The sequence below is a fragment of the Protopterus annectens genome, chromosome 4.part1, assembly GCF_019279795.1.
Source record: "Protopterus annectens isolate FY-2018-M chromosome 4.part1, PAN1.0, whole genome shotgun sequence".
Classification (NCBI taxonomy): Eukaryota; Metazoa; Chordata; order Ceratodontiformes; family Protopteridae; genus Protopterus; species Protopterus annectens.
The window spans coordinates 843,243,397-843,270,574 of record NC_056734.1 but is presented as its reverse complement, the minus strand read 5'-3'; the positions used below and the strand labels follow the sequence as shown (position 1 = coordinate 843,270,574).

The following is a 27,178-nucleotide window of genomic DNA, read 5'->3' as shown; positions in this document are numbered from 1 at the left end:
CTCAGAGACCTCACTTAAACCCTCCATAAAAAATAATGAAATTCTGCCACCAGGCTACCAAATGATTCGCAATGACAGACAACACAAGAAAGGAGGAGGAGTTGCTCTTATCTACCCTTCCCCCCACACAATTACTCCATACACTAATCATATCTCCACCTTTGCCAATGCTGAAATAACAATAGGCCTCCTAAAAATTAACAACTACAAGTCCATATGCATAGGAGCCATATATATATTCCCCCAGGCAATAATATCCAAATCCTGGAAGACATCCTCTCCTGGTTTTCCACTACCATCATAAACAAAACCTATATCCTCAGCGACATGAACATTAACTGGTCATCTATTTATTCACAAGCCCAATCTCAATCAACCTGTTCAACTTCTCCCAACTAATAAACTCTCCAAACAGGCCAAACAAAGATGGGACCTCCGGCACCATCATTGATTGGATATTAACATCCCACCCCAACCTCATTTCAGATGCTGGAATCCTTCCAGACCCTCTCAGTGACCACCTGTCTGCTTTTGCTGACTGTCACCCTTCTCCTTTTCAAAAACATCACTACATACAAACCCACAACCTCACCTCTTTCAACCCTCAAACCTTCTCTGAATGCCTAAAGCATACTGACTGGACCCCTTTAAGAACTCTACCCCTTGACAATGTCATAACCTACTTCAGTGAGACTTTCCTTAAACTACTAAACCAGCACGCTCCCCTCAGAACCAAACATGTGAGGTCCAATCCCTCCCACTGGCTCTCAAAAAAAACCAAACATGCACTGCAACTAACAGATAAAAAATTGAAGCCATACCAGGAAAAAAACAGACTCCAAACTCCTTACTAGAATTCAAACAACTCCGAAACTACACAAAAAAAAACAAACAACTAAGGATCGCAAAGCATAATACATCAAACTCCAATCCAAGCATTCAACTAATCCTAAAAAAAATTTGGACACCATCGCCTCCCTTCTCCACCCAGGAAAAAAAGACCTTGAAACAGCTATTCAATTCAACTCCTTCTTCATAGACTGTATTGCCAAACTGTCCCCCTCTTTCCCCCCACCCCCAATACCAACCCCACCTACCCCCACATCACACAAATCAAATACCTCTTTCTTCCCCTTTCAGCCTAAAACCTATCTCCACAAACACAATAAAACAACTACTCCTCAAACTTAAACCTTGCCGCAACGCACACGATAACCTTCCTTCATCCTTTCTCAAACTTTCTTCAGACAGCATAGCTCTTCCCATCTCCATCTTAATAAACAGATCCATTCAGGAATCTTATGCCCCAGCAATCTGGTGCCATGCTTATGTCATCCCTATCCATAAAGGAGGCAAAAACAAAGACACCACCAATTTCAGGCCTATAGCCATCCTTTCCCCTCTCTCTAAAATACTTGAAAAAGCTAGCCACTCACAACTGATGCCGAATCTAACAAAAAGCAATCCCCTCAGCCCCACTCAACATGGATGTCAGCCTGGTCACAGTACCATGACTGCCCTCTTATCCTTTCTCAAAACTATAACCAAGCCCACAACTCTGGCAAGTTCATATCCACCTTGTTCCTCGACCTATCAAAAGCCTTTAATACCATTTCCCACCCCACCCCCCTACTCCTATCTCAACTCTCTTATCTCCACCTCTTTCCCTCCACCATAGCCTGGTTTTCCTCATATCTCTCTGACCACCAGCAAGTCTTACAATGGAAATCCTCTACCTCTCCCTTCCTACCCACCCTCACAGGTGTGCCCCAAGGTTCTGTTCTAGGTCCTCTACTTTTCAATATAATCAGCAACTTCCACCACACCATTCCCGAGTCCTCACTAATCCAGTATGCAGATGACTCAACAATCATCTGCTCAGCTTTCTCCCCCTCTAACCTACTCGCAAAATCCCAATCATCCTTTTCTAAAACAGAAGCCTAGATGTAAAGCAACCACTTATCCCTAAATGCTAATAAAACTAAGTTGATGATCTTTACTCCTACTAGAAACTCCACTATTGACAGAAACTCATTCTCCATACTCAGCCAAAATAATATGCCCCTGTAAATTGTATCAAACACCAAACTGCTTGGTGTCACCATTAATGAAAATCTAAAATTTGACACCCATATCCAGTCCACCATAAAAAAAACACCAAAAACTAGGCCTCCTGTACAGACACAAGTGCTACCTCAGCCCCTCCACCAGACAAATCTTAGCCTCCTCCTACCTTCTCCCCTCTCTTATGTATGGCGCTCCTCTATTAAGCAATCTCCAGCTCAGCCTACAATCCGGACTTGAATCCTGCTACCATAAAATAAGCAAATTCGCAACCAATTCTAAAAACTCAACCTACCACTGCCTCTCTCTCCACACCCTACAATGGCTTGAACTACCCAATAACCTGAAATTCCTTCAACTTACCATTGCTCACAAGCTTATCTTCAAGCCTTCCAACTATCTCTCTCTCACTATCACCTTAACTCCCTAGAGACCCAACCGCTCACACAGATCAGAAATCCAAAACCTTCTACATCTCTACAAACCCTCGAGATCCCCTAGACAACTCTTGCTAACCTTCTCCATAGCTAAACTCTGGAAGTCTCTCCCTCCCCCCCTTCACAATACTTCTAACCATGGCAACTTCAAATCTTTCCTGTTCTCCCACCTATCTTCCAAATGAGCATGCCCATGTCACACTCCTACATAACTCCCTCTCTATACTTTGTTTTCTCCTTTCCCACTTCCATTCTCATTGGTTCATTGGTAGGTACTAGGCTATCAGCCCTGGGGCCTATATAAGCCTGGCCAAAAAGGTTCCCTGGCTTTCGTCACCCGAGAAAATTATTTTCCTGTGCCCCTGTCAAGCAGTGTCACAGAAGTGATCCCCAGGGTGAATTTTCTATTTCCCATCCAGTCGTCAAAGATTTTTCTTAAAGAGGGCCAATGAGGAGCTTTGCTTGATAAGAATGGGTAGTTTGTTCCAAAGTTTGGGAAGTCTCTGGGACAGGAAACTATCCCTCCAGCATGTTCTGTTTATTGTTGTAACAAGGTTTAGGTCTCTGGAGCATGTGGTTTGGAGAGATTGGGATTTTGTTAAGTGTAGCATGTCCAACAGCTCTGGGTTTGACATAGCTTTGTATATTAGGCAGAGATCGCCTCTGAGTAGGTGATATGCAATGGAGTAGAGCTGGAGTTTTTTGAGACAGTCTTTGTATGGCATCTGTTTGAGGCCAGTAATCCTCTTAGTGAGGTATTTCTGTGGCCTTTCCAATTGTTGTAGGTGTCTTGTGAGATACATGCCAAATGAGGCATTGTACTCTATAATGGGTCTGATGAGGGATAAATAGAGAGGAACAATTACCTCCTTTTTTCTAGAGGAGAACCCTTTTGTAATGAGGTGTGTCACATAGAAGGATTTCCTGACTACTGTGGCGATGTGGTTATCAAAGGAGAGACTACTGTCCACCTGTGTCCCGAGGTCTCTTATTACACTTTCAGTGTTCAGTGAGCTTCCACCTATGTGGTAGTTCATGGGTACAGAGTTTTTCCCAAAGGGGATGACAATGCACTTTTTGCCATTGAGCTTGAGGCCATGACTTTGACACCAAGAATCTGTCTCTGTGAGGCCCTTTTGTAGAATGTCTACATCATTAGGTGATTCTATTATGGTTCCCAGTTTGCAGTCATCTGCAAACCTTGTTAGCCAAAGACCTTCTGTGTTGGCCTGCACTTCAGAGAAGTAGATGCTGAACAGGAAAGGATCCAGGACCGAACCCTGTGGTACTCCACTCATCACTGGTCTGAAGTCGGACATGGAGTCGGCTACTTTTACTGAGTGGGTTCTGTCAGTGAGCCAGTTGGCCACCCATCTTGTGACATAGGGATTTATGGCCAGTTTAGTGATTTTATCTATAATTCCAGAGTGGGGGATGGTATCAAAAGTATTGGTGAGGTCAAGATAGGCTGTGTGCAGTACCTTGCCCTCGTCTACACACTCCATCCATATTTCTCACATCATAACTGTTCCTACAAACTCACCCCACCATACAATTCCTTTCCTTCTACTGCACCTTAGATATCCTCATTTCATCTCTCTTATTTCAAATAAATTAAACTATGTATATACTACATTTCCCATCTCCACTCCTCTACCTGTGTACCCTCTCATGATGGTATATTGCCTTCTGTATAGTACTAGATTCTCAGCCTGACCATATTACTGCACTGTTTAATATATTAATAGGCTGAATTATACCATATTATGTTTGCATGAATAATTATGTATGTATTCTTAACCTGATGAGCATGTCTATACTATGTAATATATGTTCTTTTATGTATTTCTGGAGATTTTCTCCCCGGGCCTCCATTGAAAATGGGCACTTCTTGGCCCAGTGGACTTCCCCAGTCATCAAACTGAAATAAATAAATACCATAGATAATTTGAGGGGACCCATGCATGGGATAAAGTATTCAGAAGCTGCCTCTGTCCATTAGCAGTACAGGGTGGGCAGTTCTGGGGTAAATTTTCTGTTTCTCATCAATAGATCTAAATTGTGTTTGAAAATCTAAAATCAAAAAAGGGAAATTGTCTCAAATTTGGTCTTTATAAGAAAACTACCCCTTTGCAAAAAATTGAGATGGTACGTGATATATAACACAGATCAACAAAACATTTTTAACAAGGTTATATGTGCAAAAAAATGGTAAAAGAATAACCATATAATATAAAGGTTCTTATGTAAGACCCTCCCCACAAGGCTGTTCATAGTAAGGTTGCTTTGTAAAGCCTACACATTTCACAAGCTTCAGCAGTGCACCAGTACCCACTGAAATTATTGTAAAGTAGAAATGCACTGTTATTTATGTAGGTGTTCATGTTTGGTGGGATGTGAGTAAGACCTCAATAACGCATGCCTCTTTATCATTTCAATTTCTGTAAAAGTCTGAGTAACAGGGAAGGTATAGGTCTTGGAATAAAAAATACACAAATGCATTTCTGTAGAAGTTTCTCTGAAAGAGCCCTTGCTCTATTCAATGGAGATTGCTATTTATAAAGAGGAAGGATTCCAGGTCATAGTTCCTTTCACTATCAAAACAAGCTTCAGTCCACAAGTGAGGCTTAGAATGAACATGTGTATGTTTATTTCCAAATATTGAGAGATGACATGCACGTGTTCACTCTTCAATATTTCTGGTAGCACAGGAAAGTCATTCCACTCCTGAATGTTTAGTTGAAATGCAGTAACTAAAGGTAAAGAATAATTTTAGCTGTACTATAGAAGTATGTTTTGTAATGTTGTCCTCTGTTTCAGATTTCCTTGTGCTAAGGTTCAGCCTTTTTGAATAACTGGACCTTTATTTTTAATAAACAAAATAACTATTATCAGGTGATTTCTAGGTTCATCAGTTTATACTTTGAAAGGGTAGTGTGTATGAAGCTTGTCTAACAACTTTTGGTTCATTAAAGGACCAAGAGGAAAACTCCACACAGTTAAAAAACGATGATGAACTCATTGATTGTTATCATAGCTTGTTATTGGCTTGAAATCCATTTCTACAATGCATAGCTAACTAGTTATCATTGGTGGTCCAATTATAATCCTCTGTTATAAGAGTACTTTTAAAAACAATATATGAATCTGGTATTTCTGGAGAAAATGCTGGTGATGGTAAGTATTTGGCATAAGAGTCTACATATTATTGGTGTCAGGAGAGAATGAGAGTGATGTACAGATATCTACAAAGGAATAAAACAATGAGATGAGAATTAACATGCAAATAAGATATTCAAAAAACATTGCAGCTTCTGCTGCTAAAGTTACCTTTTTTAATAAAATAAAATCTATTGGTTTAATTTCATAAGTTAAACTGAGATCAGAGACAGGTATATTCAAGACTCTATTGTTTTTAAATATATCCTTAGGCCACTACAGGCTTTACAGTATATTAAAGAATACAATTACTTGTATGGCGCAGTTTATTTTATGGATGAAAAAAAAAAAACATTTCAGGCAGTCAGCCACTGAGAATACCAAGGGATATAGCTTATGATTTTTTATTTAATGACGAAATAAATGACATGACTATGCCATTCAGAAATAAAGTAATGCCATCCAATAAGATACCATTAGGGAAGTTAATGGGGTAAGGAAACTGATGTGAAATTGTATTCACATATGGAATAAATTTATTCAGATGGGAAAACTGGTTTAAGCTGAAAATAAGACAGATGGGTAGGTTTGAGAAATGGACTCACTAAATCTACCCAATAGTGAAGATAGTTCCAACATTAGAGTTTAATCATTAAATAGGAGTGGTACATTTTTTATTGAAACAGGTTTTTCCTATTAAGTGAGCCACCTAAAAAATAGCTTCAGATAAACAAATCTGAAGGATGTTCAGAAACAACATGGTGGGTTATGGCTGTCATGCTCTTCAGCAAATTTTCATTTCACTTCACCTATTCTATACACATGTGCGAGGGCATAGAAATTGCAGACAAAGTGGAGTCAAATGATTGAATGCACATGAATTTCTGTGTCTACGTTAATGGAAGGAAAATGTTTAATGCCCAACTACAAGAATAAATATAGAAGAATCTAGAAAAACACTAATGGAAACAGAAATGCATTTGACTGGGCAAATGTAAGTATGAAAAAACAGATAATATTAAGAAAAGTCACATTATTAAAAATAAATAAAAAACATACTTTTAATCAAGGGGTATATGGGCAATGAAATGTGAGAGTGCATGCATGCATGCGTGCGTGCGTGCGTGCGTGCGTGTGTGTGTGTGTGTGTGTGTGTGTGTGTGTGTGTGTGTGTCTGAGTTTGCAGTCATGCAGACAAGATCATCTACCCATGGTTCTTAAGAAGCATCATTCAAGAAAACACATAAGAAGATATACAAAAAAATGCATTAATGCATATAACAGAAATAAAGATTCTGTACTTATTATTAAAATGTAATGAATTAATTACTTTTTTCTGTTTTCCAGATAAACTGTGATGAAAATATTATCCGTGCACCAACATCTTGTGAAACTATAGTTTGAAATCAAAGAAAAAGAAAGATGGAAAATAACAAATCACAGAATACAACCATTTGCCCCAGTGCAAGAAACTCTCTTTATGTATTTACCATGATTCCTATTGTTTACACTATCATCTTTGTTATAGGGATTCTGGGTAATATTGTGGTAGTGATAGTTATTTACATCTACATGAAGCTAAAAACAGTTGCAAGCATATTTTTATTTAATCTGGCACTAGCTGACATGACTTTTCTTATAACACTTCCTCTTTGGGCTGCCAGTACTGCTATGGAATACCATTGGCCTTTTGGGATTGCATTATGCAAATTAACAGCTGGAATAGTTACTCTCAACTTGTATGCAAGTATTTTTTTGCTCACTTGCCTTAGCATTGATCGCTATGTGGCCATTGTCCATCCTATGACATCCCGTCAAAGGCGTACTTTGGTTTTTGCAAGATTAATTTGTATCATCATCTGGGTGCTTGCTACAGTGATTAGTATACCTACCATGTGTAGGCGCAATGTTATTAACAATCACAATGTGACATTATGTGGCTTTGATCATATTGAAACTTCATTCTTAGTTGGAATGGGGCTGACAAAAAACATTCTGGGGTTCTTAATTCCTTTTATGATCATTCTGTTCTGCTATTGTCTCATTGCAAAGACTCTCTTGCAGGCCTATGATATCCAACAAAACAGATCTAGAAATGATGAAGTTCTCAAGATGCTAATGGCTGTTGTGGCTGCATTTTTTCTTTGTTGGATTCCGCATCAAGTCTTGACCTTCTTGTATGTTCTGATTCATAAAAAAGTGATCCAAGACTGCCATATTATAGATACCATCGACATAGCAATGCCCTTCACCATTTGCATTGCTTATTTCAACAGCTGCCTTAACCCTGTGCTTTATGGTTATGTGGGCAAGAATTTCAGGCGCCATGTTATGCATCTGCTGAAATGTGCTCCTTCAGGAATCAGATCTCACCCAGTTTTGACTACAAAAATGAGCTCTCTTTCTCTCCGTACTTCTGAGACCTTGTTTGCAACAGCAAAACGGACTATAAATGCATATGAACTCAATTAAAATAAATTTAGGACTTTACTTACAGATGGATAAAGTCAAATCTGACATTTAGAAATATATCGACTGCCTGCTAATGTGATAACCAGAGTGAATAAATGGTACACAGTACTAAGAACATTGCATTCCTTTGTAGCAGTAAAACTCTGTGTGACAAAGACTTGTGTTTAAAGTGTCCAGAATGTTCTTCTGTATATTATAAGCAGAAGAAAACAAAGCCACCTCTATGAGTGGTAGTTCACCAGATGTTATATATTATATCAGCTAATATTTTGCAGTCTGTTCAGTGAAATATTTTTATTATCAGTAATATGCACATGTTATTTGTATAAAGGAAGAAGAAGACATTCTAGGATCTGATTAGATTTGTATGCAGTTATACACGTGCATACGTTTACTGATCAAGATTTTATACAATTATGTTATTGTAATATATAATCTCATAACCAACGCCAAGAAAAAATTTAATTTCTTCAGGAACTGGTTTTGCTAGATGCTGGGCCTTTTGTAAATCAGTCTTGAGTTTTAGATGTAACAGTTCTTGAAGTGTGCATGTTTATGCTATCTAGTTAACCACAGCGACACATTCCATCCAAAAATGTTTTCACTTGTTCATCATGGAATTCTGTGTGTAAGAATCAAAAAATAAAACGACATGCAGAGACCTTGGGTAAAAGAAGATCTTTACAAAGGTAAAACTGGAATGTGGGCAGTATGGCATGAAATATAAATTCATGGTTTGTAAACGATAAACAGGAACTTGGAGCTCACTTAAAAACAAAATTCAGATGGCAGCATATATCTGTTTCAGTGGGTAAGGATATACAAAACATAAAAATGTTCAATTTAAATGCAATGTTGACAACAAATAATGTATATATGTATCATTTAAAATGCATAATAATACTGTTTTACTGACTTTTTCATAGTATCAGCTAAAGACTAGACTGCTGAAATGGTCTAACAATGTGATTAAATGTGCAAGTTCCTGGGTATATGATGATCACAAAGTTAGAGTAACTTCAGATTCATTCAGTTTTTTTATCCCTCGGACTTTCATATCTAACCTGCCACAGCTGTTTATACCTGCTACAATGCATATTTTAGCTACTCTAATTATTAAATAAAATGTTATTGCTCTTTGCAGGGTACATATACAAGTTATGTTATATTTAATATCAGAATTAGGTCATATAGACTCACACTGTAATACAGAAGTGCCAGAAAACACGTAAGGTCATTTAAAAAGTACAGCCCTTTGCACTTCAGTGAAGTTTTAAAGAATATATGTTCATGATTTGAAGATGTTTAAAGCAAGCAGAGGCTGTAACAGAATTAATTTGATTGTAAATAATCAGTAAATTTGTATTTCATCAGGGATATTTTATAGTATGTATAAAATGGCACTGCAGTATATCAGTGCATCCAGATATTAAAAGTACCAAATCACCTGTATGTAAATGACTTAATTCATAGTGCAACAGACAGATGTTTTTTTTATATATTTTGTGTTGGTCATTTCAATACATAATTTATATTCATTGTATATTTTATTCACTCTGTTATTTATTATATAATGTGATTACTGAACATTTAATAGGCTCACAAAGACTTACCCATCATGAAATTCTGCTGTGCACAAAACTCTTGATTGTTGCATATTGTTTTGACCTGAGGAATTTAACAGATATGTTTCTTGTTATCTGCTTGTTTCTAGTTGCATATATAAGGTGTCATGTCTGTTCTGTTGCTGCAAATAGTGCTAGCTTATACCTGACCCATCACGCTTGGCTGATAAAGTTAGTGTGAAATGCATCCTCTCTGGAGTGGGTAATTAGAGAGGGGATTCTCCTTTCTAAAAAGAGCATTGACAGTGTAGTTAAGTATGGTTAGCACAGGGTGTAAAGGTCTCTTTGTGTGAGGGAGTAAGGTGCCATAGCTCAAACAGAAACTGGACTTCAGATTCCTCTTTGAATGTTTTCTTTGTCCATAAGCTGTCTTCATTAAAATTGTTATTCGGTTGGCTTAGATCTGCAAATAATCACTGGAAAACTATACAATTAAAAATTACTGATAAATAATGAAACCCAGAGTGTGGAATGGATGAGAGAGTAATTATAACATTCACATTTATCATCCTAACAGCGTAATGATGTCAGATAATATATGTGGTCCCTGTGCAGAGCCACACCTGTAGTGTGTGTGCGTGTGTGTGTGTGTGTGTGTGTGTGTGTGTGTGTGTGTGTGTGTGTGTGTGTGTGTGTGTGTGTGTATGTGTGTGTGTGTGTGTGGTTCTAAGAGCTAGCTGACTAAGCTTCAAACATGAGATAATTGTTTGTGTTATTCTTCAAAAAGCAGGCTAACAAGGAGAACTGCACTGCTTTTGTGGAGACAATATGAATCCTGTAATCTAAATTATCTTGGTTTCTCCTCAATGTCTTCTACTCATCTCATAACCTGGCCAGTCAAGCAATATAACTTTGTTCAAACTGCATGTTCTGAGCTCTCTGCCACCACAGAAGCTGGTTAGAATTTAAAGACAGCTACATTTCTCATCAATCGCATTTTCAAACTGTATTGAATTATGAAGAAACTTTTTTAATGTCCTTTCCCTCTCTGCTGCTGACCATTAAGTCCCCCCCCAATGGACATGAGCCCGTTCATTCTCTAGAAGTGGGATCTCACCAGATCTCCAAATGCAAGAGTCATCTTGTGGGGGGGCAACACCATCATGTCATCCATTGGGGAATTTATACTTTTTCTTTCTCCAGATCATTGTATTTAGTCTACCCCCCCCCCCACACACACACACACACACACACACTCCTGTTGATGGCATGGACTCAAGCATCACCATAAGGACCATTTGTGCCCCTGTGTCATGCATATACATGTGCATGCCCTTCCACACACTCATGACAACAGTTGCCATTGCTGGCTTGGGTGGTCATAGCCTCACTTTCTTCAGATCGGCCCCCACTCATAAGATACAAATACCCCCTCCCTCTAACTGAGGGCAGGACAATTAGTAAAGCAATGGGCATTCCTCTTCTGGGCCATTAACTCTCCCCCAGGCTGGGCACACACTTCTCCTGCATTGTCAAGCACAATAAGCTACTATACAAACTCAGGCTCACTTGGCCATAGACTGGGCCTTACCTTCTATTTCACTACTGAGGCTAATTATGGAGGAACTTGAAGAAGCTGGTCAGTGAGAGGAGATGACTGAGAATAAGTTATCTGCTAGAGGCAGCAATTGACTAGCAAACTGAAGAAGGGATCAATGAAGCAGGAAGGAAGAGCAGGATAAAAGACATTAAAATAAATGGAAGGCCACTTTGAAGCTGCAGTCTGGCAAATGATAGTGTATTGATTATCCGAGGCTGAAACCTCATGAAAATAAGCCAGGCAGCAGTGAATAACTCATAGCCCAGAAGGTATGACATGAGGAAGGATGAGGTGTCTGGAGTAAGACACAATAGTGTCGGTACACCAGGGGTACAGCAAAGGGTAATACATAAATGTTTGATGTACGACATTCAGTCATATCTGGTTTTGTTGAAATCTACACTCGAAGGCCTATCCACCAATGCTGAAACCAGCAGGCCATCATTCAATGGCTAGCAGTTACTGAAAGATTGCACTACTACCAAAAGAAAACAATAATTAGTGCAGGTTGCTGTGCTGGATGCTTTATAGGCTAATTACAATTATCACTTCCAGGTCCTTCCATTCTTGAGGTAAGTGCAAGGCAATGAAAGGTGGTTTGTCATCTTGCATTTTTGGTGGCTACAGTTTCTGACCAAATGTTTTAGAAAAGTGAAATTCATAATAGAGCCTTCATCCAAATAAGCATAAATCCAGCAGAAGAAATTGTGAAAAAATTATTAGGAGGGAGATGGAACAATGGGTGATAAATAGGCAGTGAAGACAGGATAGAGGTCATAGTTAAACAGGATTAAAAGGATAACATGAACATAAAGGAAGAAGATGAAGGAATCAGAATAGGAAGTGAGGTAAAGGTAATGACAGGAGAGCATATGGCTTAGCAGTACTGAGAAAGGACAAATAATGTGAGGCCGAATGATATGCTGGTACCAGAACTAGAAGAATATGATGCGGTAGCAGACATGCATGAACGGGGAGATGCTAATGGGTCAAAAAAGTAAGAACATTGAGCATGCAGTCCCTTTTCAGGGATGACTAGGGAATAATGTTCCCAGTCACACTGTATGCAAATGGAGGTCATGGGAATGAAATTCAGGACTGTTGGAGCATCTGAGTCTAGCGGCATGTAGTCTTACCACACTGCTCCAGATTGCCAGACTCTCAAGAACAGATGCATAAGCAAAGAAAAAGCCATGAACATTTTCAAAGGAGGGTCAGAGAGAAAAGGAAATGATAAGGAGGACCAGAAGACTGGTGGAACGGGTGGTGTATTCATGTTGTAGGATTATTTAAACAAATTGCTGGGTAAAAGTGTATAAGCAGGAACAATGGAAGAATTTAATTTGCTTGGAGAATCTATCAGAATTAATGCCAAAGACAGCAAATCAGACTCTGTCAAAGGCAGAACATGGAGGGCTGGATCACATCTACTTGTGCCTCTGAGGACAAACAATATGGTTATTGAGACAGTGTAGGTGATCCTGTAGATATTAATAGAAATGAAAACCTTAGCAGGAAAGTAATGAGCTTGGTGGCCTTTCCAGAAATAGTGTCACTGGAAATATGTCGAAAGTCATGAAAAGAGATAAAGAGGGAATTCAAGTGTCAGAGGAGCAGTTGTAATCAGCACAGATAAGTGACTGATGAAGTACATTGTAAACAAGAAGCTCTGTGTAGCATACTGCCAATGCCCTACCAACTTCAAGGAAATCTGAAGCTGAAATTTGAACTAACTAATGTATTAATGTCCTATTTAAATAAATAGGAGGAGAGTGATAAAGATTAATATCACTACAGAGTCAACAGGGATATGAAGGGCTATACAAGGAGAATTAGAGTTCAGGAGACAAGAAAGAGAATATGGAGAACGGGATAAGCAGAAAGTGATGAACATAATACCAAAAGTCTTGCTAAAGGTGGTTCAGCTATATGCTATACTTGGAAAAGAAGTACAGATAATATATTCATAAGAATGCTAAATAATGGCCAAATTAACCTAAGGGTTCAGCTAGATCACAAAAAAACATCATTCTGCCATCATATTTACCCAATATTCTGCTTCAGAAACAACAGTAACCTTCCCAAAAAACTCCAGTTAGCCAAAATCTGAGATGGACTCTGTTCAGTAGTGCCAGTACCATCTATGTGTCTAAGTTCCCCTCAATGTGTGTGTGTGTGTGTGTGTGTGTGTGTGTGTGTGTGTGTGTGTGTGTGTGTTTGTGTGTGAGAGAGGCAGAGATAGAGAGGCCATAAGCAAATATATAAATCAGTCTGATAATCTGTCCTTATCTGCTATTCTTAACAATCCATTTGTTTGAGCCCCCAGCTTCTTTTGTGGATGTCTAGTATATACTTACCTAGGATCCTTAGATCATACATACTTATCTATGACATCAGGAAACTGTTTAATAAGAACTCTATTTATAGTCATTATGCAGGGAAAAAAAGAAAGATAAGGCTGATAGGGGTCATGCAGCATACAGTCACCAAAACAATGAGGTATTCGCTGCGGTTGTTACACAAGTGCTGAATCAGTGCATAGAGGTTAGTTCCCAGCCATGTCTGGAAATTGACTGGTCAGAACAATGGAGCTATTTATATCAAAGGCTTTAGATAAGTACAATAATAGGGCTGCACCAAGTAGCCCATTGTTTATACCTTTCTGAGGAGATCAGATGCTAAATATTGGAATAATATCCACTCTATACCCATTGTAACATTCACTTTGAGAGGCAAAGACTAGGAGATTGCTTATAAGGAAGTTTATTAACTGCATGTGAATGACTTTTAAAACACTTACCTCTGACATTAGTATGATCTTTATGCAATGGGATGTGTTAAGAGACAACCTCTTCTATAGGTCTGTCGTTAATGAAAAAGGTAACAAGAACTGTGACAGCAGTGAGTCTGAGTCCGAGACAGATGAACCTGGAAGGAAGTCAGTCAAAAGCAGATCTCCCAGATGCCCTTACATGTCAGAGATGTTAACTCATTACTTCCAAGTGACGACTCCAGGTGCATCTACACTACAGTTAACTCCTACTGACGCCTCTAGGCATAAAATATTGCTTGTTTATATTTGCATCGATAATTACAAAAGCATGCTATGTACAAGGTTTTAAAATATTTCATCTTAAAGCTTACACAATGGCAAACTCAGCTGCATTAATATTTGACCTTTGTCTAGTGCAAGTAAATATATATTAACTGTTGTTTTTATGATAGTAATTCATCTATAAATAATTTTCACATTTTTCTAAATATCTCAAAAACCAAGTAACACAGGCAGAACTCCTTAGCCTCATATGAAAGCTCTCAGCTAGATGAATAAAATGCTGGTGACAGTATGTGTGTAACTTGAGTGGTCGCTGAAATATTTTAAATTGTTTACAAAATATTACAAAAATAATAGTTACTGTGTTTACTATGACTAATAAAATTCAGTTTAAGACCTAGAACCTAAAGAATACCGCCACTATAAAACTAGTTTGTGCTTAAGAGTTTGCCATTTATACTTCTATCATAACCTCTGTGGTTCCAGAAATATGAACATTTGTTTGAAATATGAAGACATAATTTGATTCTGTCAAAAGGCTTAGGGTCTGCCCATTGGAAGTTATAGTGCAAACTTCCTGAGCTCTATTGGAGTGAATGAATTAAGGAAATTCATTAAGAATTTTTTCAAAGGAGAATTTTATAAAGGATGTGATTTTGGGCAGAACTGGGATCTGAGGACCAGGCTTTAGTATCCTGGATGACAGACTACAGTTATGACCCACATTCGTAAACACTTGATCTGTTGGAAGCTCTGAAAAGAAGAATGAGGTGAAGATACAACCTGGAGTATTGGTATAGTGCTTCCATTCCAGAAGCTTCTATAAAATTTGAAATCAATCTGTTTCATGTGAAAGAATTTCTTTAGGCATTCTCTTAGAAGGCTTTGTAGGTTTATAGTTATGGATTGCAAGGGCGTTTATCCTGGCACTATGCCCAGATTTTGTGTCTATTAATCTTCAACATCTGAGCAGAGATTATAAACAAGCAGGTCTTACTGTGTAGTGTTGTAGAGTTTTTGGGTATGTCAAAGAATAACAAAAGTAAAGGGCATATTCCACTGAAGGAAGATTTTTTTTGATAGGTCAGGCTGCTATGCATATATGATGGTCCTATTAATCATGGTAGATAATTTTGCAAACTCTTGACTTTCAAGAATCTATGTTTAGAGTGAATTTTATAAAGGTCACTTACTACAAAAGAGAAGTAGCAATCAGTGAGGAAGTAAGAGAGCAATTCAATCAGCTTAATATGATTTAATACCATTGCATGGCAATTGGTATTACCAAATACTTTGAGTTATCTGTCTTTACAGTTTTCTTTAAACATGCATTTTCTTACATCTCTGCACCCATTAAACTGGCATTGCTATTTATTTTACTCTCAGTTAAGCCTAAACAAGAACAGCATCAATTTTTTTTTCTAGGAATCTTTAACTCGGTGGACTTCATTTAATCATCAGTTCTTCAAAACTATCAGTTTTTTATTTAGCATTAGAGTCAACAATCAATTATTCTCAATAGAAATGTTTGCTGACATCATTTTAAATGTGCACTGAGGTATAGCTAGATGTGTGATACCAACCTCTGTTTTTCCTTTTCACAATTGACTTTGTTTCCTGTATAGTTAAGTCACGTGATGAAAGTAAATTATACTTGAATGTAACTTTTCAGTGGCTCTGTATTGTATTTCTACCTTTCATAATTGCACTGATGTAATCACATTTTGTCAGATTGAAAATGTGTCTCTACATTATTTCAAAAATTGAAAAAGTTTGAATGTGTAGCTCTTTGATAATTCATGCTTGAAAATGTAGTTAGAAAAATAGAAATCCTTTTGCAGTGCAATATACAATGTTTTATTGTTTCTACTCACTCAGCTCTTAGACCTTGTTACAAATTACCTCATGTTTATAATCAAAATCTCAAAATCTAATGTTTTCCCATTCAGGCTTGTTGTTTCCTATTGTTCTTTACAATAGGGATTAGAGCCACAATCATTATTTCAAAGCACCATTTCAAAAAGTCACTGGAGAAATCATTTTATTTAGTTTTCTTTTAAACACTTTTATTAAATCTTCATGTTTTAAACAATGGCATAGATACACATACATTAATAGAAAAGAAAGAAAACCATGATAACATTTTTGTTTTTTTCATGTCTTATGCAAATATGTTATCCTTTTAACAGCTCTCATTCACTCCAACATTATACAAATTGTTCAATTCCTGCCTTCCAGTAAACCTCAGGCCTCTGGATCGACATTACTGTACATCTATTGTAGCCACAAATTTCACTTATTCCTGTGTAATTTGCTCCTTCCCTTTTCCAAAGATTCCACCTTCAGTTATTTTATCGTTTTACCGAACAATGAAGGAAACCACCAGCATAAGCGAAAAACACAGTTTAGTATCGCTTTTGTCTCAGAAAACTTCTTCAGAATGAAATAAAATGCACAAAACAGCATCCCCTTATATATCAAATCAAAGTAATTACCTAATAAAACAATCAATTACTTAAAGTGCACTAGCAAAAGGAATACAGCCATTTAAAGGCACACATCTAATAACATGACATAGACAGTTCATTTTAAAATCTTCAGTCTTCTATTCTTCAGAAAACATTTAATATTCACTGAGTCATTAATACCAGGTTTTTGTCAGCCCCTAACCTGAGCTGCCACATTTCTCTTTGTTCCAGTTGGTCCTTATAGGACCCCCCTTATATTTCTAACTACATACATGTGTAATACATTTATTAAAATAATTAAAGAGCACTATTATTGTATTAGAAGTAAGAACATCAACAATGCTCTAGTTAAACCTTCCATTACATGTTGTGATTTTAAAAGGTTTTTGTTTGCTGTTTTGGAACATGTAGTTAGAAATATAAGGGGGGTCCTATAAGGACCAACTGGAACAAAGAGAAACTATGTGGCAGCTCAGGTTAGGGGCTGACAAAAAAAAAATGGATTTAATGACTCAGTGAATATTAAATGTTTTTTGAAGAATAGAAGACTGAAGATTTTAAAATGAACTGTCTATGTTATGTTATTAGATGTGTGCCTAGTGCACTTTAAGTAATTGATTGTTTTATTAGGTAATTGTTTTGATTTGGTATATAAGGGGATGCTGTTTTGGGACAAAAGTGATATTAAACTGTGTTTTTTGCATATGCTGGTGGTTTCCTTCATTGTTCGGTCAGACTGGTGGTTTGGTTTGTATTAGTCTTTGCTGCTGCTTCATCCTTGGGTCTGTTGTTTTCATATTTTATCTTCTTCTTTCAGCTTTTCCCTGCTGGGGGTCACCACAGCGGAACAACCATCCACAGAACGACTGGCAGTGGAGTTTTACGGTGTCGATTTGCAAGCTCGGTACCCAACCTTCCACAGTAGGCACACACATGCACACACTCACACCTAGGGTCAAGTTCTAGAGTGTCCAATCCACCAACACCATGTCTTTGGGATGTGGGAGGAAACTGGACCACCTGGAGGAAACCCACACAACCACAGGGAGGACATGCAGACTCTGCACAAAAGGCACCCCAGCTGAGAATCAAACTGGAGAACCTCTTGCTGTGAGGTAGCAAAGCTAACTGCTGCACCATTGTGGCCTCCCAGCTTCAGTAATTTTATCTACTTTGCAATATTATTACTTCATTTTTTTTATTTTGATTTCCATGGTCTTGTAATTGCTTTTTGTCAGCCAATAGCATTAAACTTAGTAGGGCCATATTATGTCTAGACAATTCAGATCCTGTGTCCCAGTTCAAAAGAATAATTTCCTTAGTTATAACTATTTGCTCACTCAATATTTCTGACAAAGTACTCTGTAAGAAAATTTTAAATATGTCATCTTAGTACACTCCCAAAAAACATGTTCCCAATTATCTTTGCCTTTCCCATCAATGCCCCATTATTTGCTGTCTACCAGAGGGAAAATTCTCTAAAGTCTGCTTGGTATATAAAAAAATAACTGTAAACACTTCCAAGTAAAAATGCTAATCCTTCTGGACTTTGTTGCATACTTGGGAGCCATACAGAAGTTCCCCCATTGTTCCTTTGCAAATTATCTTTCCAATCTCTCTTCCCAATCTTTTCTAACCTCCTCTGATTGATTATAGTTATCATGCAATATTGCGTATGCCCTACTAATTACCTCTTTACTCCTCATACCCTTTTCTCTCCGATCTATGATTATACAGAAGTCATGAAGCAATTGGACCACTGGCTTTTCAGTCAGGGAGTAGGCATTATTAGCTTTATGAAGTATTCCTAAGAAAGTATAACTGTTGCCACCTAGCCAAGTAATTGTGGCTGTATACTCTCTGCTATAAACTCTCTTTCTCTCACCAAAAACGTTAAGAATGTTGTTGCCCTCATTCTGCACTCATTCTATAGACTAGAAGCATAAAGCACTGTATAGGTAGCACAGCATTATCTGTGCAAGTGCAAAGTAGTAAAACCATATAGTATGAAAAGCAACAACTGGTCATGTCATCAATGGATAAGACAGCAAAAAAGAGAAACACTAATTGGTGCAATGTTTATTTATTAGGACAAAATTTTACATTGGTTTGTCAAAAGAAAGCTTTAAGTTTAAAAGCACGACACTTTGAAACAGTTAATATTGATTGTCAGCATAAAAAGCAATGCTCTCACAAGAATATATTTTTGAAATTTACAAGGAAATTATTTTTAATGGATAAAGACATTTACTTCTGTGTTTTTACTGGAAACAAATGTTTTATGCAGCACTGAAACGTAAAGTTTCTTTTTTTTTTTTTTTAATAAAAAAAGATCTGGGAAATTAGATCATGCAAGTCAACTGGTATAATCCAAACAAAAAAAGAAAAAACATATTAAGTTACTAATTGGGATCATCTTTGAAAAATCGTAGATTGCATATTTTAAACTTCTCTAAACAAATTTCAGAAACTGGAATATACCAGTATACTTTGTTGAAAATTCTTCTAAGTTCTATATCACTGATATCACTACTCATTAATAATTCTGTGCTCACAGTCAGTACTGTGGCATAGCGGGTTTATGTCATGACTACAACCCAGATCACCTGAGTTTAGTGGCACATCCAAAGGCAAAGGAAGAGAGGAGCCACACAAAGTGTTAGGACTCCACTTGGGGAGACCCAGGTAAGTACCACTGCATGCTACCAAGAACGGATGAGGGGGCCTGCTGACATCAACCATTTGTAGACGTGAGGTGCAATTCATCACTGGTGGCCATTTTATGTCCCACCCTTGGTGTAGTACTGGGCATATGCTGGGGAAGGAGTTAAGTAAAAAAAAATAAATAAACAAAAGAAAGAAAAAAAAATTACAGCAGTAGAAGGACATCTAGGTAGACCAAGTGAATAAACAGAGTCATTTGACATGGTTTTTGGGCTTGCCAGCTTTCAGCATTCCAACATTCGGGGAAGGATGTCATTGAATGCGCAACTTGGTCTTGGCAGCCTTGAGCATTCAGTAGCAAATCTTTTGACTCACCCAAATGTGACGGGTTGGAAAATTAGGGTAGCATCACTACCCAAACACTAGAGACAATATTGAATAAATGGATATTTACAGGAAATGTGAGCCTTAGCTGTAGACAATTGTCACTGTTGCAGTGACAGCCTGATCCCATGTGCATGGATGGATGGATAGATGTTTACAGCTGTCTACAGATTTCAATGTTGAGTTAAGGTGACAAATCCATTCAGATATAAGCTACTGTTTTATACTCAGATCTGGCTGTTATTTTTTTTATAAAACTATCAAGCCTTTAAAGGAGTAAACTCATAAATGAAGAGATTCATTAGATATTATCATTGCCAGCTTGTTTACAAATTGCATGTACTCTAATGATAGCTAACCTCTTAGATCAGTTTTCATGCCGTGGTTTAACTCCACTGGCTTGGATTATGATATCCACTGAAGTATGGAGGAAGTCTGTTTTGTGTGTAATGTATTAAAATGATTTATCAAAACACCCAAAGTTAAAATGATCGGTCCAACTCTAAAGAGACTTATGGGGAATGTTTCATAGAGCATTTAGCGCTCCCTGGTGACATTCCCTCAAATAAAAAGTATTTAATGATTTGTTTCAACCAAAAGTTGATGGGCTGCAGCTTTCCAAAGTTGAATGATAGATGGACAGAGTATGCAGTAGCACAGCTTAGTACAATGCCTGGCTAGAAAGGGTATTGGAAGTAAGCCAATGAACTGTTAACACATTTTCACCTAGTAGCTTTGGAATGACACACCTCCAATCACCGACAAACACTCCACAGCCACTATGTGATCGGAGGTGTGGAATGATGCACCGCCAATCTGTTGCAAACATTTTTAGAGTAGTGGCCAGATCACATACAAGAGTGGACAACATGCAACTCAACTAGACTTCATCCTAGTAACAGAAGGGCATTGAGGTAGAATCAGTGATTGCAAAATCATTCCCAGTGAAACAGTCAGCCCACAGCATAAACCACTGGTGGTCACAATCAGCTGCAAGCAGTGGTCGGAGAAGGCAGGTCAACAGAGAATAGGCTAAAGACCTGGAAAGTGACTGGCAAGACACTTAAATGCAGTCTTGTTAAACAACAAAGACATCCTAGCCTGCCCACTGGCAAAGCGTATCCTCAGCAAACCCAAAAGCACTCAACAAAAACAACACCTGACACCACATATACAGCCAAACTCAGTAGGGCCACCAATACAAAGCCCATAAGGTAAACAAACATACTTCCCAGGACCCTAGTCATAAAGGACTCCATTGTAAGACATTCTCCTCTAACCAGGCTGAACAAGGAGAAGATAATGGCCTAGTTACGTATCTGAAGCCAGGATCTGCCAAGTTATACACATACTTAAGTTAATACACCACATGCATCAGTATGACTCCATCGTAGTCTGTGCAGGTGTAAATGACCTGAGACAGACATCTTTAAACTATATGAAAAGAGACATTATGCGTCTCAGGCTAGTATGAGCTTATGACCGATGAGGATATTACCTTCACCAAGGATGATGCCACAATATGAACAAAAGATGATTGATTTTCACAATTGGCTTCCTTCTGCCACAATATGAACAAAATATGATTGGATTTCACAACTGGCTGTCTTTCTGTTGTCATTCCAAGGGGATCCAAAATTTGTCAGCAGGGGAGAATATGGTAAACAGACCACATTGCTTTGCCAGGGATGGTCTGTACCTGTCCCTTCTAGGTTTATGGATACTGGCTAAAACTTTATCCACCCCCATAGAGCATTTTTAATCAATGCCAAATTGACAAGCCTATCATTGTAGCAAAATCTACTCAACTGAACCTCAGGGTGTTACTGCTCAACAACAGGAGCCTGAACAAAAACCTACACTCCCTCCAGGAGTTAGGTGGGAGTTTACTTTCACCTTTATTTCAGGGGAGACTGCTTTTTAATTTGATCTTACTAGTGAAGACGTCAGACTTGGGGGGGGGGGGTGTGCAGCACTCACCAAGATTTGCGAGTACCAGATCTAGGCTATTTGTACCCCTAGTGGGGTGCAGACTAGCTGCTCCAGAGCATTTGAGTTTATTCAACCCTTGAGAATACAGGCATCTGTGCAGTTACTGAGACATGGTTTAAAGTTGCAGAACTTACCACAGCAGTGACGGTCTCATTGCTTTCCACACTTTTAGACTATTAGCTGCACAGACAGGGGATAAAGGTGGAATTGTTTCGATATACATCAATAATAAGCACATCTCCATATTGTTTAAACAGGATGACGTTCTGGAGTTTCTCCATGTGCAAATTGCCATACATAAAATCCTGTACCATATCCTAGCTTGCTAAAGGTTACTCTCCATATCCTAAGAAACTCACAGCACATACTTAGACCTACTGGGCACATTTACTAATCATCCAAACAACCTGCCCATGGGGAAATGTAATTACCCCCTCTATACACTGGGAATCCTACAAGGCCTCAAATATGCAGGCAGATTCCTGGACTTCATAAACACAAATACCCTTGACCAGTTAATGCATAAACCCTCTAGCGGCTCCAACTTACCAGACCTCATACTTGCAAATATGGCAGAACACTGTATCCCCCTATGTCATGTTCTCCTTGGTAAGGTTTCACCATTAAGCTGTCTCCTTTAAAATTAAAATCATAGGTTCATAGGAGAGTACTAGGCTAACAGCTTAAAAGCCCTTACAGGCCTAGCCAGTATAATCCGATTTTTCCAAATATGTAACCTCTAGGGCCAAGAAGATGGCATAGGTTTGTGCATATGCCTTGAGTATTTTACAGATTGTCCCAGTCCATAAGGGACATAGGCGCTACCCCTAGGTGTGGATTTTATGATTGCCCCAAGCTTCCAGTAGTCTGCAAACTTTGTTATCCAGAGGCCTTCCACCTTAACCCTTAGTTCAGAGAATTATATTCTGAACAAGAGTGGTACAACACTGAGCACTGTAGCACACAACTAGTAACTGGCCTCTAGTTGGATTCACCCACTTTAACCACATGTGTCCTGTCCATGGGCCAACTGGCTATTCAACTGCTATTGTAGGGATTTATGCCCAGTTATGTGAGTTTATTCGTAATACCTGAGTGTAAGATTGTGTCAAATGCTTTGACCATGTGAAGGTAGGTGGTATGCACTGTTTTACCCTCATCCATGGCCGTAGTGACTTTTTCAAAAAAGTCCACCAGATTTACTAGGCATGACCTGCACTTGACAAAGCTGAATTGGGTCGGATCCAGTGTTTGGAGGTCTCCTATGTCATTATTTATCAGGTCCATGATTACTCTTTCCATGACCTTACATGTAAGACTAGTCAAACTTAAAGGTCAGTTGATGGCTCCCCTTTGGGTAGAGGAGTTACTGTTGATGCCCCCCACTCTATTGGGACAAAACCATTCCAGAGGCTGTGGTTAAACAGAGATCCCAATGAGCCTGATAAGTCCTGATTAAAGCTGTTTAACAAGCAATCTGGTATATTGTCAGACCCCATTGTTGTTTTTAGCTTTAGCGAGCCGAGTGGTGCCCTGTTCTTTAGTGATAATTGGCAGGGGAGTGATAGACATTACTTCTTGGGGGAGAACTCAAGGTGATGAGGAGATGAAATTTGAACTGAATTTATCAGTGAGCAGATGCAGCCCAAAACTAAGTCCACACATTGTTGGGTATTCCCTTAAGATTGTAGACATAAGTGAAAAATCCCTTATGGTTATCCTTAGTGCTGGAGGCTATTTGTGCCTCAAAGCCTGCTTTCAGAGTCTTGGCTAGTTCCCTAATTCACTTGTTTAGACTAATGAGGGCCTTTTTGTTCTGCTGTGCACATTCCCTCTTACGTGTCAACAGGGTCCGCCAGGGTGGTTTGTTCTTGTGGTTTGACCTTGGCTTAGTTTGTTCTGGTACTACCATTTCTATGCAGTTGTTTATATGGTTGTAGAGGGCTTTTGTGTACAAGTCTGCATAGACTTCTGTATTTTCTGAGTATGGGAAAGCTTGGAAACTAGCTATGCTGTCACTTAATAGGACATAATTTACCTTAGAAAAGTTCTTAAAGTTTTTGGAGTTAGATGGGAGTTTAGTTTCACCTTTATTTCAAGGGAGACCGCTTTTTGATCTGATCTTAGCAGTGAAGAAGCAAGACTATGATAATGTAATTTTTTACATGATTAGTTAGGCATGGAGTAGCACAAGCATGTCACATTATTTTAACAGCCTTGAGGTTTGCTTATCCTTTATGTACATAGATACACCTCCACCTTTTGCTCTTTCATGTTCAGTGGGTAGTCGGAATGTATAAAAGCCATTATAGCCATGCACTGCCGGAGTGCTTTCCATGGCTTTGAGCAATGTTTCAGTAACTGCACAGATGTCAGCATTCTCCAGTGTGAGGAATGCTTCTAGGGAGTGCAGTTTCTTGTTGAGACTCAGGAACTCCTTTAGCTTGTCCTGAGTAGCTTTTGTTATGTTGGAAGGTTTGTTTGGCAATGCCTAAAAAAGGCACTATAGGGATGAATAATGTTTTGGCCAATATCAGAAAGCCTATTGGTGACAGATGAAGACCATCCCTAGCAGAGCATCATGGCCCCTCTCAGCCATGTCCTCCCAGGCTGATAATTATTGGACCCCTTTAGAATGACACCAGCAGCTAAGCCAATTGTTAAAGTTGATCATTTTCTTTTGGTATTAGGGCATCATCCTTGGAGAAGGTAGTGTGCTGCTCAATGCTAGGCTCATACCTGCTTGTGACACATATTCTGAGAGCTCAGTCATGTCGCTCTTCATATAGTCCAAGGAGGTATGTCTAAGGTCATTCATACCCATATGGACTATGACAGAGTCATACTGACACTTGGGGGTATGTGACCTGACTGCTTGCATGATCTGGTGGATCATGGCCCCTGACAAGCAACTAATTGTAACCTTCTGCTTATCCAGCCTGGTAAGAGGTACATCAGTTGGGTTCACAATGGAGTCTTCTATGACTAAAATTTTGGGTTCTGGGGTGTTTTGCCAGGTCTACTTCACATGGTCGACAGGCCATATGATCGACATTCATTTGGTCGACAAGCATTTTATGTTCCCCCCCACCCCCCCCCCCAAGGGGGGGCTGTGCCCCCCACACACCCCCTAACTATATATATCAACTCCAGGGTGGCACAACATTGGGGAGGGGGGCAAATCTGCTTGTCGACCAAATGAACTGTCGACCAAATGACTGTCGATCATATGGCCTGTCGACCATCTCAGGTAGACCCGTTTTGCCTTATGGGCTTGGTAATTGAGACACAATGAGATGTGATTTTATGTGTTGTGATGAGAATTGTCTTGTCTGTGTGCATGCAGAGTTTCTGAGGACTGTGCCTGAAAGGTCTTTGAGGTCTAGGTAAGTTACATGTAAGCATCTCTCATATGTGGGTCTATGTATCAAGTCTTTTGTTGGTGCGATGATTGGTGTGTGTGTGTGTGTGTGTGTGTGTGTGTGTGTGTGTGTGTGTGTGTGTGTGTGTGTGTGTGTGTGCCTTGCTGACAACCTGTTTGTTGTTATTTTTTTTTTATCTGTATGTAAGAGTCTGGCCTGCAGTGTCAACATTTAACTACATTGTACATAAGGCAATGGCTACTTTGCCTCAGGATGCCCATGTCCACCAAGCTTGATGCAGAGATAGCAGGAAAGGACTTTTGGTTTCAGGTCCTAATGTGTACTTTGCAAGGGATAGGTGTGGAGGGTGTTTGTAACCAGATGAGGGATGGGTGCTTAATTTGGTGTAATCTACAGCTAACCTATCCAACAAAGCTGCCCAGCACCCAAACCAGATGATCTTTGAGTATCAATCAGTGGCGGCTGGTGACTTTAAATCAAAGGGGGGCTGCAGGAGACAGCTGAATGGGTGGGACCTACGGGAAGGGGTATGGCGCACTAGAAAGGGGTAGAGCTATGCTAAAAACTGCAAAAACTGGGACTTTAATTAAATACGCTTGAGAGACCAATCAAGACAAAATGAATTATAGAAGAAAAAAAATATTTCAATGCATTGGCTACATGACAGCTTACTTAATATCTAGATGGAAACAAAAAAGTTGCGAGGCATGAAAAAATAAATTACTTTTTAAATACATTACTGGAATGCCAGTCAAAATCATGTATAAAAAACAAGCAGCACTCACCTCAAACCACTTCTCCTTGCACTGCAGTTCTAATTATAATTTATATTCTACTTTATAAAAGTACCAAGTAACATGCTGAAAGTAACAATCTCTGTGATACCCCCACTTGTAAAAATGTTTCTTATCCAAAAAAGACCTGCTGCCTGACAACAACTATCTACTTGTTTCACGGAGAAAACATGATCAAAGTAAAAAATGAAGAGCAAACAAGAAACAAGCTCAATATAAATTGCTTAAAGGATTACCGCACAGGTTATGGACCACACATGATAGGCTGGTATTCTGTTTAGTTTACGGGTAAAGCCTGCAAAGATGACTGCAAGTCTCCAACAAATGTAATGAGCTTCTGAAAATACTGTAATCCTGTCCTTTATTACAAATACTGTCATATGCATTTCAATACCTAAGGCTTATGCGCTATCTAGCTATGTAAATATTCTCTCATGGCAACAACAAAAAGGCTTTCAATGTTGGTAATTCTTTAACAGTATGCTTATTAAAGCTTACTTGCATCTTATAATCTCACACAAGCTTATCTGATGGTCATTAAAGCATTTCTACTCAAACACAGAGCAACAGGCAGTGCATCGACATGCATTTTCTGAATAAGAAGGAGCATAAATCAAAAATATGACAGAAAACCAGAACATTCTGCAAAATTAAGAACAGATGAAAAGCCACAGTAGTACTTTTGTCGACCTTGGATGGAGGGACACTATGCACACTTACATTGCATAACTGCTCCTCGTCTTGGTTGGACACATCCAGAGTCACTATGTGGGGGAGTGGGGTGCAACAAGTATGTCACAATTTGAAATGTCGCTGGCTGACGGTTATGACCCTGACAATTTTGTCATATCTTTCAGCCTCAGAGCAAGATATTTGGACAAAGCCATAAACAGAAGTGGGATAAAGGCCCAAAAATAAGGACAATTTTTAAATATTGCTCTTATAAACTTAGAAAGATAATAGAATAGTAGGTCTGGACCAGGGAAGGAATGCAAGGCTACAAATAAATATCAGTAATAAGGAAATTGTGACATTGGCGTAATTCAATAACATAGAATAAGGTCACCCTTAGAATTAGAAGTCAGATATTAGCAACTTCAAAAATAATATTGATACATATCCAGGAGGTAGAAAATATCAA

The 27,178-nt window shown here is 38.6% G+C and overlaps 1 protein-coding gene across 2 annotated transcripts in view; it reads left to right on the top strand.

Moving 5' to 3' along the window:
• Positions 1–8,793, top strand: part of AGTR1 (angiotensin II receptor type 1) — a 293,869-nt gene extending 285,076 nt beyond the window's left edge. For both annotated transcript variants that reach the window (XM_044070626.1, XM_044070625.1), the window contains one exon: positions 7,008–8,793. In XM_044070626.1, coding sequence (XP_043926561.1) covers positions 7,083–8,132 — 1,050 coding nt within the window. In that variant the 5' untranslated portion in view covers positions 7,008–7,082 and the 3' untranslated portion in view covers positions 8,133–8,793. The remainder of the gene's footprint in view (positions 1–7,007) is intronic.
• Positions 8,794–27,178: the final 18,385 nt, after the last annotated feature.